This window comes from Asterias rubens, chromosome 7 (assembly GCF_902459465.1).
Source record: "Asterias rubens chromosome 7, eAstRub1.3, whole genome shotgun sequence".
Lineage (NCBI taxonomy): Eukaryota > Metazoa > Echinodermata > Asteroidea > Forcipulatida > Asteriidae > Asterias > Asterias rubens.
This window is the reverse complement of record NC_047068.1, coordinates 13,445,313-13,462,748: the sequence shown is the minus strand read 5'-3', so window position 1 is coordinate 13,462,748 and position 17,436 is coordinate 13,445,313. Positions and strand designations below refer to the sequence as shown.

Genomic DNA, 17,436 nt, shown 5'->3' with positions numbered 1-17,436 from the left:
TGGCCTTAGAGGGGGAGATAAGGCCCTTCGAGGAAGAGCAGGAGGTGAGAGGGATCTGGCTACAGGAGAACAAGGTCTAGCAAGAGGTGATAAAGGGCGAGGAGGGGGTGAAGGGGGTGATATAATTCTAGCAGGAGGTGACAAGGGTCTGGGCGGTGGGGTCTGGGTGGATGTTGAGAGTAGTTTGGTCTTTTGGGCGGAGGACAGGGCGGGGGAATTCTTCAGCCGCGTCAAGACTTCCTCTTTGTTACTGTTGGAGGACTGCAGGAACTGAATGTAGAAGAAACATATGGGACACAAAATGTACTCGCAAACGCCTTACTCACAGGAACTAACATCTACAGCATTCAAGCCTTATTATATGAAACAACAAATTTATCTTCATCACAATACAACTGCTTTACTACGACATGCATGCATCTGATTTAGCATCACATTGTTATTACAACTCTGCTACATGTATATAATGTTTGAAGAAAGGAAAGGAAATGCGGAAAGGTTAAATCAGTCTAGACAATGTTGACAAACATATGCATGCAAAACAGAGAAGAATAAAATAGCACTTCAGTAAGTGACCAAGAAATTGTGAAGAGAAAAAATGAGGAGGTGGATGATTTTCCCATGAATCCAGCTTATGATTAAAAGTAATTTACTTGTGATAATTTACAATACATTCAACGAGTTAATCAATTGTGAATTATCCTTTGTCATGAATGTAGTCAACTTAAAGGTGTGCTACATCATCGGAAATGGTCTCTTGATAGAATCTTAAATGTGAAAGACTACCTGACCAACAATTACCAACAAAGTAGAATACCTTTAAAATACAATAAACATGAATACAATTTAGGATTGTCTTTAAATGGTGATTTGAGAAGTTTGTTAGCTAAGCATGTACTACATTACAGAGTGATTAAATGTTTATAATGGTTTAATATCAATTAAGGCAACTTAACAGTGCAGATATATTGCAGGTTACCCTGTACACCAATGTCATATAGCTGCTTAGGCACAACAGGCAGGTTACCACAAAACAATAATGCTTACCAGAGAAAGGTTACTAGCCATTGATTTCATACTTACTTAGCATTAAATTGTTAAGCAATGTTTGCTCAAGCAGCGCTCTGAGAAATATTACGCGCAAAAAGTCCTAAGCACAGAAAAATCTTGCTAAGCAGAGATAAAGGAATTAACCCAATTATGACTGGTTCTCTGCTACTTAAGCTTAGCAGGACAGAGCACAATTTTAAAGAGAAGTTAATTGCTGCTTGGCAAATGTATTTACTTAGGACTGAAGAGTGAGGCACCAGTCAAGCCAACAATGTGATCATTTCTGCTAACCAGTATATTTAAGTGCTAACCAACTTTTTGTTCATACCAGCTTTATGTAATTTGCACCTACAATAGTTTTACAGAATACCAAAGTGTGTAAGGGAGTTCGTTTCAATGATCCCAACACCGTGTACGAAAAAAATGGATCAACCAATTAGAGACCACACTGTTTGGCCGGAACATCGACCCCCACAGACTGATCAATAAGCAGAAACAGTGTTCAATCATTTCCATCTTTTTTCAGGCTAAGATCTTAATTGTACAATTATTCATGTACTTGACATATTCCCTGGATAATATCAGGAAATAATCGGCCATAGTCTAGATGTAAGGTGATGTACAGGGTTGATATTGACTACAAACATTGCCTGGTTTGCAAAGCTAACTTCACTCAATTAACAACAGTACAATAACACGCTTGTTACTTTGAGAATCAAGGTACACATGAAGTTGGCTTTGCATTCCTCCTTGCAGGGTTGTCATAATAAAAATGTTAATGCCAGTCAATACTGATGCAAATGTATCATTTCTGCTCTGTGCAATGTTAATGAATAACAATAATAAAATAGTGGCTTCATAAAACGCTCATATCCATCACTCAGTGACGCTCAAGTTGCTTTAACATTCAGTATTTTTAACATTTGTATCAATATAAAAAAACAATTTATTTGATTACTGTGTAGAAAATAGAAATGGACAGAGAAGAAAAGAAGGTACACAGACCAACTTGCAAGGACTGAAAGTAACTGAGATATATTTGCACCGGTATTTAGTAATGAATGATGATAAATGAAGCCATGAAACCAACAATAGGAATGAGAAGGAATGTGTACAGAGAGTGCATTGATGAGAAGTACATGTACATGTATACAGTACATCTCTGTACTTTGGCCACACTCTCTCCATGTGGACCACCATCAAACCACTATCTTATAACAAAACACTCAAGCATGTTTTAAGTCCAAAAAAGAGTTGTACCAAACAAAAGTGGTAAGAACAACAGGTTCAAGAACAGATCAGTTTTGAGGTAGCATGTAGTGTAAGAGTTTGTTAGAGTGAAAAAGGACGCCAGTTGGGGTTAGAGACTACATGTTAGTGAGAGATGAAAGCAATATAGCAACTAACTAATATCCAACAGGATAAAGTTATATTTCAAAAATAATAAAAACAAGAATGGGTTTAACAAAAATTCAAAGCGGAATATATTTTAGAATGTGATAATTGTGATAAAAAAGCTTCATATGTTTTCTTTTCTTGTTAAATTAAGAATGAGAAAATTGATTGAGGAACAGTTTTTTAAAAGTAAAGTAAAACAAAAACAGTATACAAAAAAAGAAGGGAAAAAAATGGAAGGAAAGATCCAATTGGTTCATTCTGTAAAAAATATCCAGTACACTGTATTTAAAAAAAAGTTGATGTAACAACTGCATTTATTTATTTTTATTTTTATTTTTTATTTTTATTTATTTTTATTTTTTTTTTGGGGGGGGGGTTGAAAAAAACAAAATGAATGATCATGTTTCTAGCAGAGAGCTAAGCGGGCATGAGATAGTGCTGGAAACTACTGATTTTGAGGACAAAAAGGAAACGAAAATAAACAAATTAAAAAGGAAATGAACGGAAATGAAAAGTGATTTATGTTCCAACCTGAAGCATGCTAATTCTGTTGCCAGCACCAGGGCCCTTCTTAGCCTGGGGTGCTTTGACTGACCGGATGACAGAGGCGGGCTTATTAGTCGAGGAGGAGGACGGTGCCATGAAAGGCTTGGGGCTTGTATGGTCCGAACCGCTACTCGATAAACGGTTACGCTGTTTGGAATATAATCATGTACAAGTGTTTTATCTTCATGTGTATCTTTGATAATGATACAGGTGGTGCACCTTCAAGTAAAACACCAGTAAATTTTAAGGCCTTGTCCGAAACGGTGACTTTGGCTTCAGTAACGGCTAGATCGTCACTAGTCTAGCTGTAGCTGTAGCCGAAAGTTGCCGTCTCGTACACGGCCTAAGTGGGGGCGGGACTGGCCAATAGTTAACAATTATTATATATGTATCGAACAAATTTAAGGTACAATTCTCAGATAAATAAATTTAACATATTAACTTTCAAAGAAAATATAGCAAAAGGATTTTAAAACTCTCCAACTCTGAAATGGTACCTGCCTAATGACATAGATTCTGTAACAATCATCTTAAATACATTCTATCCGACTAAAATATAACAGCATTAACCAACAAGCACTGGTGTACAACCTATCCATACATATCACTGTCATGCATCTATTTTTACAAACTACACTAAAAAACATCTACAATATTTTGGGTAAAGGTCAACAAGAAATCGTGATTCCAGATGCTGGCTGTGAAAGTCTGAGGAAGGTTTTTCCTACTTTTTTTAAAACCAAGAACCATATGAGGATACTTTTTTTTCCTATCTGAATATTCAAAATGGACTCTCGATCAAGGAACTGCTTCTAAAGGTGGTCCAACACAGAAACTAATATTTGCAACAATTGAGCAGTTTAACCGAGGAATCGGTTTCACTTTGTCTTTGTATAAGAACAGCCCTTGCAATCAAATCCCATAAACCCTTGCAGTCTTCTCAAACAAAATATTTAACAATTGAGGGAAAAGGTGCCAATGCGCGACAACTGTCAAGGGACTGGGGGCAGCATCACAGACTTGTAGTTGTTGGGAGATGAACCAACAGCATACTACAACTCAATGATTGGTTTGTCCGAAGAAAAATATATCCATAATAATAATTCCAATTGATCAAAAATTTACAAACTTGACATTAAGTTTAATTCTGAAAACAATTTCAAGCATGTTCAACTTATGGGAGCAACTTAAAGATGCAAGAAAATACCTCCCAGATTCAGGAGATTACAATTTTGTTTTTCGACAGGATAGAGACTCAATTTTTTCCTATCGATCCTTAGAGTTTTGTTTCCTCACCATCCTTGCCGACTGGACCAAACAAGCCTACCTTATCCTTATCTTCATCCTCATTGGTCGATCCGGACGAGAGCTGTCGTTTGATAACAGAGGGGTCCAGCCCCGCAAACATCGACACTGCACCGGCAGGCTTCTTAGGTTTGGCAGCAGTGGTAGGAGGTGATTGCTGAAAACAAGTCAAGTCAGAAGGAAATCAGCAACTGCCAAACTTACAGAAAAATTAGAGATGGCTGATATTTAAATTTATCAAACCTTTTAAAGGTTTCATCAAGCACATCGGAGAGTATGTTAGTTTAATTCTTGTTGTAGGTATTATTTTGTTTATTTCGTTCTTTCTTCTTTTGTTAAGCTGTTGTTTTGTAGGCTGGTCCTTGACAACAAGCCCCTGGTGTTTGAAACGTGCCTCTACACATGTACATTTATATATTATTGACTGTACTTTTTGATGATTATATGTGGAAATAAACGTTGCTTTGAATTGAATTGAATATGACTCAGTAAGTGGTTGCATAAACATTTGTGAAAATGGGCAGTCATGTAATTAAGGGCGAGAAAAATCAAGAAATTTAAAAACATTCGGGACCCAAATTCTGAACACTATGATCATCAAAAATAATTACTTCACTAACAAAAAGGTAACACCTAAAAATAAACTCTTAAAATCTAATTCAACACACAACAAGCAGGTGACATTTCTCTTAAAGGCGAGACACAAAAAGCAACGATAGTTGAAGTTTACAGCAACTAAAGGAGGAAAAAGGTCACACACATGTACAAGAAATTACACAAAAACTTGCTTATTGCAAGATGGCTTCTTTGCAGGGAGCATCAGTCAAAAAGTGGGCATGGTCTACGCTTGAAGGAAATTTCCCGTAGGCACCGCCATGTCAGAATATTCTGCTGCACCACAACACTGTGCCGACCTACAACCATTTGTACATGTATGTGTATGTGCATGAGAATTTTGAAGGTTCCGATCGACAAATTAAATTTAAATCAACGAATTGAATTTGTTGCATTAGTAAAGCTGCATCAGAATCAAGCAGCTCTGGCTACAAACCAACACCCTTAGAGCAACAGCCGCAGCGAATGGTGCTGAAGCCTTTTTAGTCATATTATGCCTTGTCTGCAACAACAGAAATGAACATTTTGAACAAAAGGGAACCAGACTAGTTTGCCTTCAAGCCTCCCTGTGGTTGTATGCGGTTACACACATGTAGCAGCAGGACGACTTGACTGCACAGTCTACATACACAGCCAGTCACGAAGATCAAATGACATACACACAGTAAGTAGACGTATCAATACACACACACAGACACCTTACATTGGTCACATTCATCAAGAAAGCAAGGCAAAGAAAAATTGTATTACATGTGCCTTCATTATTAGAAAGATATTAAGAAAAGCCTGGTTCACACTTCCTGTGAATGCGAATGCAATACATATTTTTACATCACAAATTCACAAACGAATATTGTCCAAACAGTTGAACCGTGTTCAACTCCTGCGAAAAACATTCCTTGCAAAAACAGCCGCGTGATGTCAAAATTTGCTTCACATTCACAGGAAGTATGAACCAAGCTAAAAAACCCACAGTAAATCAATACACACAAAATTTGTATGAAGTGAGGAAGTGAAAATGAAAAATCACAAGTACATGTAAGCAAATATGGCTCAACACTCAGCAAAAGGTAACACAAACTTTCAAAATGATCAAAATTTAACAAAACACAGCAACATTTTATCAGAAAGGCAACACAATTGAGCACAGACATGGGCCCAATTTCATGGCTCTGCTTACCACCAAATTCTGCGCTTACAATCACAATTCTTCACTTACATTCACAATTCTCCACTTACGTGCAAGCGCCAAACTTCTGCGCTAGAATGCGTAGCACGCACACACACTAGCCTGAATTCCCTGCTTACCCATGAAATAGGCTTGACATAAGCACAGAATTCTCTGCTGCCGCAAGCGCTGATTCTTTGCTTACAGGTACAGTAAGCAGAGCCATGAAATTGGGCCATGATCCAGACATGCAGTAATTTTATCTTAACGCCTTACCTGTTCCCCAAACAAGGGGTCAGCCTCCGCCGAACCTTCCTCACTTCCAATCTTCGCAGACGGTTGCTCCTTCACCTCGGGAGTCAATGTTTTACTCCCAGACCTCGATTTGACCTCTGGGGGTGGAGATTTAAGCCCTCCCAGCAGGTCCCCACCATCGCCCTCATCAGTAAACAACAAAGAGGCGCTCTTTGGCTTGGTCGTGGGTTCAGGGTGTTTTTTGGTGGATGAAGGTTTGGAAGCGGGTTTTGGCGACGCCTTTGCCGCGGCACTGAAGAGGTCGTCATCATCCTCGTCGCTGAAGAGGCTTTTTGAAGCTGAGGAGGCTGATCTTGGCTTATCGAGGTTTGAATCGGGCTAATGTTTAGTGGGCACAAGAGAAGTTTAATATCCCTACTCGTATAGCTGCTGAACCATGGGCAGCTGCTTAACCATACATTATTACATAATTACTGCCACTCTAGGCAGGCATGATATTTGGTCCTTAATAACAGTGGGAATATTTTATACAATACAATAGCTGACCTACATGTACACATGGTATGGGCTTTAATAGACATTTCACGCTATTTAATCAACATTTTTCCCAACGCAAACAAAAATCGGAAATCAGACTAAAGTAGGAAGAATATATCATGCCTGTCTAGTGGTTCCAACTAGAACCAATAACCAAATGGTAATGTATGCAGAGACCACTAGCAACAAGTGGCTTCCTTAAGAAAGACCACAGGCCACCGTACATCAACCACAACATGTCACTTATGTTAAATGCAACTTGCACCATCAACAACTTTGATACACTGAAATACAATCTCTTTTAACACGAAAATGCCAACCCACACCAAATCATCTGAATTTGTCCACCCGTTTGATATTTCATTATCAAAGCAATGCATACACATATTTGTAAATTTTCAAAAGAAGTTTAAGGTTTTTATCTTGTGAACTTATAAGTGTTCAATTCTGTTGATGCAATACAAGTTCCTAATAAACATTATGGCATATAACTACATGTACTTAGCCATGTCCAAATGCTGTGGCTTGATCGTCAGCCGTAGCCATAACCCCAGCCGCCAATTTGGACGCAAACTTAGCAGATAATAATACTACTCTATTCTCTCATTCTATCAAAAGCATAGATTCATGGGAAATCAGTACTATCTCAGTCCCTCATAAAACAAAAACTTGTTGCCAGTAAAAACAACTTTGTCTGACAATATTTGTAATCTTAACTTTAGTTAGAACAAAGAGTAAAGGGTAAGAAAAGAAAAACACAACGAGGAGAATCTTTATGAAGCTTACCTTAGCTGCTGCGACTGGACTAACTGACCCAAAGAGATCCACAGGGGGCGCTTCTTCGTGGATCTTAAAGAGTACGTCTTCATCGTCAAACACACTCTTACTCTTAGTACGACGCCTTGTCATCTGAGAAGACAGAAGCGCAATATCTGTATCTGTATCTGGGCATGTACCAACACCAATTATGGGTTGTCGCCGTACATGGTCAGGGCCGGGTGTACGTCAGCTAATTTCAAGGGTGGGCCTAGTTTGCGATCAGACTTCCAATGTTTAGGGAGTCTTAAAGGAACACGTTGCCTTGGATCGGACGAGTTGGTCTATAAAAAGCTTTAAACAAAAAAATGCATATATGGTTGGAAAGATGTTATTGTGACGGGCAGAAAAACGTGTGTAAACCGTATTTTTTATGCTTCTTTGTTGACTTAATATATTCATTTATTCACACTTCAAACCCCGGTTCAAGCACCCCCAGCGGTGGCTTTATTTTCAAATTTATCAATTCGGATCATTCTATACTTTGATGTCGGGAGAATAACAACTGTCAACTTCTTGTTCTTCTCCGACAGGTAATGATCTTTTCTCTTTATTTATTTCACATTTCCCCTTTATCATAAATTGCATTTACCTTCATACAATCCCTTGCATTTATACTTGTTTTATACATTTTGCTTAGATTTATAGCCACTTTTTAATGTTGTTTTGGCAAGATTCCGAATTGAGATTCGGCAATCAGGAGTTCCGCCCTTTTTCAGAACTTAGTCTCATTAACCTTTCTTTATTTATTATACATGAGTTTGAGTTATTAGAAAGAGATAGTTGAGCTCTTGATGAGTATTATTTCTTGAGGTTTATTTTGCACAGTTTGCAAGGTTTATTTAATTGAATATTTGGGCGTTTCCAAGATGGCGGCCGCCATAAAGGTTTTGGCGGGAACCTGCCAGAGGAAATACTGTTTTGTATTATTTCTTTCTTTAATGTTGCCATCCAACTACAATCGTTATTTGATGGCCTTAGTTAGTAATCGCTTAGACATTAATGTACATTTTCTAGCGATGTGTCTTTTTCTAATTGCTTAATTCCGGGGCTGAGAGAAACCCGCCCCGTTTGTGGATTTATTAGTTGCCTTACTCTTTGAATAACTCGTAGACATAAGCACTGTATATATTAACGTTTATTTTATTGCAATGTTATTGTTTCTCATTAATATTATTGATTCTATACTTTGATGTCGGGAGAATAACAACTGTCAACTTCTTGTTCTTCTCCGACAGACTGTGTGAATAAAGCCCAGAGGCCAGAGAACTAAGATATGTTTCCACATTAAAATCTTTCATTTAAATCGGCCACAAAATGGTGGAGAATCCGGTTCTGTGGAAAACATTTTCTTGAACAACTCACCTGTTTGAGACTCCTGCATGAATACACGACTCTACCATATATCCTGGCTCTTGACGACAACGACTCTACTGTAAAATCCTGGCTCTTGACGACACCGACTCTACCATCCTGGCTCTTGACGGTACCGAAACCAGACACACCAACACGCACCCGGCGATACACCAATAGCCCGAGGCTACACCAATCGCCAGCGATACACCGATCGCCCGGTGTTACACCGACCGGAGGCACACCGCACAGATTTTCTACTATGGCTCAACATGTTCACGAAACGCCACCGAACTCAAGTTAACGCTACCTGAAAGTGCAACAACTTCCAAGAACAATAACCACGCAAGAACTTAATCGACGAACCATGGTTGATTCGGGTCACACCTGAACAATTACAAAGGACTCCTCAAGACAGTAGCTATATCGACTTGAAATTCGGAAATCGTCAAGTATCAACGAACCATGGTTGACTCGGGTCACACTAGAACAATTACAGAGAACACCTCAAGACAGTAGCTATCTCCAGTCGAAATCGGAAGTCGTCAAGACTGCAATCCAAAGTAAGCATTGAAGTAAAACACAATACAAATTTCAGTAGCTCTTTCGAATTCTTTGCATTGCAAGTACATAATACTAGTAACATGTACTCCTGCTTTTAACATCTGCAAGATTTTTTGAGTTACGTAATAGTTTGTTTACAAAACAAGTGCACTTACTTTTTCATTCTAAGGTGATCAATCCATTATTGATTATAGTTGTGTATTTTTGCTTCAAAGTGTGGTTTCAAAATTCCTAGTTGTACATTATTTTTGGAAGCAGCACCCGCTTTTTATACAACATTCATAGCTGGTGCTATTTACTCGTTTAGCCTGTTGTAAATTGTTTAGTGGATTTGTGCTAAATCTCTTTGCATTTTATTTGTGCTGAATCCCTTTGTATTTCATTGGTGCTGAGTGTGTAGAGCAATTCCAAAAATCATTGCAGCGTTCAGATTGAAACTTACCTTTTATGCTGAGTTGCGTGTAAGCTGAATTGCGTATTTTTGAGTCAGTGTTTTATAGACACAAGGTTATTCTATTTTGATTGCTCACACTAATTTTAGAGTGAAGCCAGCAACCATTATGATGGTAGGGAGAGTGTAAATATTGTTTTTTTTATTGAATTGCCTTTACGATTCTTTTTGATCTTGATATTAATTGATTAGGATCGAGGCAGTTTTGTACAAAGATTTGCTTGATATATTTACTGATATTTGTGTACAGTAACTTCAGTTACTGTGTACTCTGAAACTTGATAAATTAACTTGTTTTCAGAGCTAAGTTTGATATTTTCAGACCATCCAATTTCTAGCATGGCAAACTCAAATAATGATGAATATCCTATGATATCACCTACAACATTCCGAGGTGACCACCCTCCTCATCTAACTCCACAACGTCCTCCACCATCTCCTACACAAAGAAGACCACGACGTCATCCAACCTCACTACCGGAAGAGTTCTTAGATGACCTGGTTCAACTTCGGAGACGAGTGAGCCAAAACTTCAACTTCAGCATGCAGCAGCAACCACAGCAACAGCAGCAAGAACAAGTCAGAACCAGCCCTAAACCTGCCACTACTGCGTCACTACCACGACGTAGCTCGCCTTCATATACGGAACAACTGAGACAACATGAACGACCAAACAGCCCCTTCCATAGATCTCCGTCAGAACAAAGAAACCCTCTCACCCCCAGGACAACAACACCAAGATTTTAGAAAGGGGAATAATGTGACGGGCAGAAAAACGTGTGTAAACCGTATTTTTTATGCTTCTTTGTTGACTTAATATATTCATTTATTCACACTTCAAACCACGGTTCAAGCGCCCCCAGCGGTGGCTTTATTTTCAAATTTATCAATTCGGATCATTCTATACTTTGATGTCGGGAGAATAACAACTGTCAACTTCTTGTTCTTCTCCGACAGGTAATGATCTTTTCTCTTTATTTATTTCACATTTCCCCTTTATCATAAATTGCATTTACCTTCATACAATCCCTTGCATTTATACTTGTTTTATACATTTTGCTTAGATTTATAGCCACTTTTTAATGTTGTTTTGGCAAGATTCCGAATTGAGATTCGGCAATCAGGAGTTCCGCCCTTTTTCAGAACTTAGTTTCATTAACCTTTCTTTATTTATTATACATGAGTTTGAGTTATTAGAAAGAGATAGTTGAGCTCTTGATGAGTATTATTTCTTGAGGTTTATTTTGCACAGTTTGCAAGGTTTATTTAATTGAATATTTGGGCGTTTCCAAGATGGCGGACGCCATAAAGGTTTTGGCAGGACCCTGCCAGAGGAAGTACTGTTTTGTATTATTTCTTTCTTTAATGTTGCCATCCAACTACAATCGTTATTTGATGGCCTTAGTTAGTAATCGCTTAGACATTAATGTACATTTTCTAGCGATGTGTCTTTTTCTAATTGCTTAATTCCAGGGCTGAGAGAAACCCGCCCCGTTTGTGGATTTATTAGTTGCCTTACTCTTTGAATAACTCGTAGACATAAGCACTGTATATATTAACGTTTATTTTATTGCAATGTTATTGTTTCTCATTAATATTATTGATTCTATACTTTGATGTCGGGAGAATAACAACAGTCAACTTCTTGTTCTTCTCCGACAGACTGTGTGAATAAAGCCCAGAGGCCAGAGAACTAAGATATGTTTCCACATTATAAAAAAATGAAATAAAATGATCCACACAAGTTGCCTCGAAATTGTGTGGTTTTTTTCCTTTTACTGCGCCAACTAACACGGTCAGCCATTTATGGGAGTCAATAAATGGCCGACCGTGTTAGTCGACGAGGTAAAAAGAAAACCACGCAATTTCGAGGCATGTTTGTGTGGATCATTGTATTCTACTTTTACAACATCTTTCTACCATATGCATTTTATAAAAAACAGTTACAAACGCTTTCAAAGACCAACTCGACCGATCCAAGGCAACGTGTTCCTTTAAGCTAGCCTGAAAGTCCTAACCTTTACATTGTGCAATTTGTAAACTTAACGCCTGCTTTAGAATCTAACTCCGAGTTATTTTCAGATCCATGAGGTTGGGCCACGGGCTGGGGGGGGGGGGGGGGGGGGTGGGGGAGGGGGGGTGGTCTCTTACCATATCATCTTTTGTTCCTGTCGATTTGCCACCAAACAAATTATCATCTTTGTCATCATTGTCATCAAACAAACTCAACGTTGTTCTGGTCTTTGGACTCTTGTCACGTCTCTGATGAAATCAAAACAAAGAAAGTGATTAATGCAAAATGGCTCAAATATCTACAACCAATGCAATTGTACACAGACAACATCAATGGGTACATTCCATTAGCTTAAACGCGTTAGTGAAACTTACACTGGAGCGTTCAATTACATTTATCCATCACGGGATATTTGTTTCTGCTCCGGTGTCAGCCACCACAGACCCAGCTCGCGAGAGGGTCTCTGGTGGATCCCAGGGCCACATTTCATAAAGCCTGTAAGCACAAAAATTTTCTTAGCACGAAATCTCTTCTTGGATAAAAAACAAGATTACCAACCAAATTTTAGATTGTTGCATATTGCTTGTTACTGCTATTCAGCTGTTCTTTGCTTATCCTGAAAATCACGTGAACATTTTGTTGGAAATTCTGTTTTATTAAGGAAGAAATTTCATGCTAAGCGAATTGTTTTGCTTACAGGCTTTATGAAATTGGGCCCTTGTGTAATAACATAGTTTCCGGAAACACTGCAGTTTTCGATTAGCCTCGTTTTGTGGCTGCCCTGAGTGCAAACTTCGGTACACAAGGGGAAGCTAATCGAACGCACCCTTTTTTAATATGCACTTATGGGTTGAATGACCCTTGACGTCCAGACAGTTTGATATTATTTTTACCTTGACTGTGGGTTTCTCTTCTAAATCGTCTTTCTTTGGCGACGCCCCTCCAAACAAAGCCACACCTCCAGCCGGCTTCTTCTTTGCCCTGTAAGATCAACAAAACAACAACTTTAATGACTTGCAAAACTTGCTTTGAATGGAACTAAATAAAAGAAACAATTATCACTGATCATTCATGTGACATACTTGAAAGATAACTTAGGTTTTCTGAACTCTGTTAAAGGGTTTATGTACTTTTTGTAGGACAAAAAACACAGTGTCCACAGATTTACATTAATCTTGCACAGTTTGAAGATAATGATAGTAGAAAGCTTCCCTGAAAATATAACTTGCTGAGGTGCTGTAGTTTTTGAGAAACGAGTAAAACAATGTCATGAATATAATTTTCGTCTCAGTGATCATGAGCTGAAAATTATTTTAGCATGTAAAAATGTATTTTCATGACATTTTTTTACTCATTTCTCAAAAACTACAGCACCTCTGCAACTAACATTTTAAGGTACGCTTTATACTATAATTATCTTCAAACGGTGTAAGTTTGATGTAAATCTGTGGACATTGTGTTTTGTGTTACAAAAAGTACCCAAATCCTTTAAAGCCATTGGACACTTTCGGTAAACAGTATTGTCCAAGGCCCACACTTCGTGTACCACAACTTATATATAAAATAACAAACCTGTGAAAATTTAGGCTCAATCGGTCATCGGAGTCGGGAGAAAATAACGGGAAAACCCACCCTTGTTTCCCCACGTTGCGCCGTGTCATGACATGTGTTTAAAATAAATCCGTAATTCTCGCTATCGAGAATTGATATTGTTTTAATGTTTTCTCAAAAAGTAAAGCATTTCATGGAATAATATTTCAAGAATCTTTCACCATTACCTTCTGTAAACCCTGTAAATTATTTGTAAATCTGTCAACTTTTAATTTTTTTTCTGTACCGAAAGTGTATAATGGCTGTAAGAGCTTACATGAAGAATGACAAACACAATACCAATTTGAAAACCTGGATGAAGAGAAGCCAATTATGACTAAGAGTCTTACCTACATGTAGATACGCAAGCACCATTAACAGCATAAGTTAGCATTCAACCCCATAATAAGGTGACTCTGCCATCTGGAAACTAACTAAGTAGGCTAGAAAAATGCTGACCACTTGACCTCTTTAATCCAAGTCTAGCAAATTGGCAAAGCTAATTAAAAGAATTGTAACTCAATGTACTGTGTTTTTTTCAATATTTTCAATAACACAACTGAGTAAGCAAAAATGAAAAAAAACTTGACCCTGCCTGTTTAAAGAATTTCCTCACAGTAAAAGATTTGAATCCAAGTTTACACAGAGACTAAAGAGAAATCAAACCACAGTGAAGTAAATAAATGACTCACGTTTCCTTGGGTTGTGAAGCCGCTCCAAACAGATCATCATCATCATCGCCATCAATGTCATCAAATAAACTCCCACCAGACGGCTTCTTGTTAGCATCGGGCTGCAATTGGTTTAGAGATATTTACATATTCATAATATGAATTGAATCAACTTAGCAGCAGGCTGTGATTGGTTTAAAGATATTTACAATGTACATATTCATGGTATGAAATTAATCAACATGCCACTAAAGCTCCAACATCATGGGGTAAGGGTGAAACTTTTTATAGATCTGCCAAGCATGGAGAGTTGCGAACCACAGGAGAGCCTTGCTTAATAAGCATGAGATACCAGTTTCAATATCAAGGGATGCATACTGTTGTTTTCAAGCGATTACCTGAAAACATTGCCCTGTGTAACATGGTCTGGGTCCAATTCCATAGAGCTGCTTAAAGGCAGTGGACACTTTTGGTAATTACTCAAAATAATTATGAGCATAAAACCCTACTTGGTAACAAGTAATGGGGAGCTGTTGATAGCATAAAACATTGTGAGAAACGGCTCCCTCTGAAGTGATGTAGTTTTCGAGAAAGAAGTAATTTTCCTCAAATTTAATTTCGAGACCTCAGATTTAGAATTTGAGGTCTCGAAATCAAGCATCAGAAAGCACACAACTTCTAGTGACAAGGGTGTTTTTTCTTTCATCATTATCTCGCAACGATGACTGATTGAGCTCAAATTTTCACAGGTTTGTTATTTCATGCATATGATGAGATGTATACAGCAAGTGAGAAGACTGGTATTTGACAAATACCCAAAGTGTCCACTGTCTTTAAGCGCACAAAAAAGCTTAGCACAACAAAATTACGTGAACCAGAATAAGGCTACTAACCAACATACGATGTCACATGTACAATGTTTGATTGATATCCTGCTTTTATTGCTAAGCAGGGATTTTTTTAAGCAGTATTTTATTCTTAATATGAAATTGGGCCATGGCCTGAACTTTCCTTGGAGCAAATAATTCTAGTAAGTTGACTCACTTTGATTATAGTGGGCTTAGACGCAGCTGGAACATGAATATTCTCCTTATCAGCAAACAGTCCGTCTTGTTCCCCGTCTTCATCAGCAAATAACGAGTTCCTGGCAGGTGCACTAGTCGGAGCCGGTTTACTAAGGAGTCAAACATAGAGACTCAAGTTAATAATAATACTAATAACTTGAGTTATATAGCGGCAAAATACCAGAGGATGCAAGGCGCTTAAAAAAAAGAAGAAAGACCGAAGTTAGTTGGAGTTTAGTTTGAAATCTTGGGTCAGAGAAGTTCAATTGCTCTGGATTTTGACAATTTACAATTATGACATATTAATCAATATCTGCCTAACTACATGATTTACCATATAATACACAACCACTGTGATTGCCCAGTTATGGAAATCCTTGATGTAAATGATAAGTTAGTTTCTTTTTAACACACTCTTGTTACTAGTGATATGAGACAGGAAACATAGCAAAATATACATCATATTAAAGAGAATAATGTACTTTTCCAAACCAAATACAGTTTGAATTGTCATGGGTATATTAACCAAATACAGTTTAAATTGTCGTGGGTATATTTGTTTGCAAGGCAGTAAATAATGACTGTTGATTGTAATGCTCCTCTAAGTGCTTCATGGGCTTATGCACGACTGGGTTTACTGAGAAGTCTCCCGAATTATGAAAAATCTAAAGCAAGACAAGTTTTCAAAAGAACATAATTGAACCAGCAAATAGACACACACATGGTATAACCGCAAACCAATTTTGTTTATTGTTTTATGTACTGTGACAAGGTCGTGCCAATATGGATGAAAAGGCATTCAAGAGGACCTGTTAAACCCTAACTCTAACTCCTCACACAACTCCTATACCAGTTAATCATCAGGTTTAAAGAACTCCTGAAACAATATCAATTCCTTAGGAGTATGCGGCACCGGGCACACAGGTTAGTAATTATTCACAATCATTAATCAGTTATCTCTACTCCCACAGGCAGGTACCCAATTCACTTCACAGTCACAGTCAAGTGTTTTTTCCCCCCAAGGACACCAAGTCCTGTGACCAAGACTTGAACCCACACTCTGACGACTCAGCGTCTTGGTATGGTCACAAGACCACTCATGTGATTTGTCAGTTTCTGGTTCAACGACTGAGTAATCTCTCTACATCTATAATAGCTCTTACAGAATCTGCAGGCAAGAAGGTCACCAAGGCGTTTGTTGCCAAATGGTTCCAGGACTTGGGACTAGGAATTTGAACCCGTACTGTGATGACTAAACATCTTGAAATGGTCACAGGACCACTGATGTGGTTTGTCAGTTTCTGGTTCAACAACTGAGTAATCTCTGTCTATATATAGAGAGGACGGTGTAACAGCTGCTGCCACTAACAGTGTGATGCTCCACATGAAGCTCACCTTTTTGATGTTCCAAGATAAAACTTTCAAACAAATTTACCCAGTGGAACATCTTGAGGTTGGACTTTTTGTCTCATCTTCTGTAGGCGCTTTGTTACCTTAGGAAAAAGACGCCTGATATAAATGCTGAATGTACGTTTGTACAGGTACATGTATGTACATGTATGTCCATTGGATATACAAAATCTGCAGGCCTGAATTTACACAAAGGTCACCAAGGCATTCGTTGCCAAATGGTTCTAGGACTTGGGACTAGGAATTTGAACCCATACTGTAATGACTAAACATCTTGGCATGGTCACAAGACAACTGTGTAATTTTCTGGTTCAACTGTTACAAATCTGCTGGCCTGAAATTACACGAAGGTCACCGAGACATTTATTGCCAAATAGTTCCAGGACTTACAGACTTATGACCAGGATTTGAACCCACACTCTGACGACTCAAAGTCTTGGCATGATCACAGGGCCACTGGTGCCATTTGTCAGTTTCTGGTTCAACCATGGTCCGATCCGGCCTGTCAATCAAACTGTACGCGTTCACCCATTTGACCAATCACAGCAATGATTGTGGTCAGACAAACTCGGTCATAGGTGCGCGTAAATTTGGCACGCGCGGCAGAATCGTGCAAAATGTCATTTGGA

General features: G+C 38.3%; 1 protein-coding gene across 1 annotated transcript in view; it reads right to left on the bottom strand.

The window, feature by feature from the left end:
- Positions 1-17,436, bottom strand: part of LOC117292298 (WASH complex subunit 2-like) — a 66,787-nt gene that overhangs the window by 13,507 nt on the left and 35,844 nt on the right. Inside the window, exons 18-25 of the mRNA XM_033774304.1 lie at positions 15,378-15,507; positions 14,355-14,455; positions 12,966-13,053; positions 12,210-12,320; positions 7,661-7,783; positions 6,359-6,715; positions 4,322-4,456; positions 2,980-3,141 (exon numbers count right to left, since the gene is read on the bottom strand). Coding sequence (XP_033630195.1) covers positions 2,980-3,141; positions 4,322-4,456; positions 6,359-6,715; positions 7,661-7,783; positions 12,210-12,320; positions 12,966-13,053; positions 14,355-14,455; positions 15,378-15,507 — 1,207 coding nt within the window. The remainder of the gene's footprint in view (positions 1-2,979; positions 3,142-4,321; positions 4,457-6,358; positions 6,716-7,660; positions 7,784-12,209; positions 12,321-12,965; positions 13,054-14,354; positions 14,456-15,377; positions 15,508-17,436) is intronic.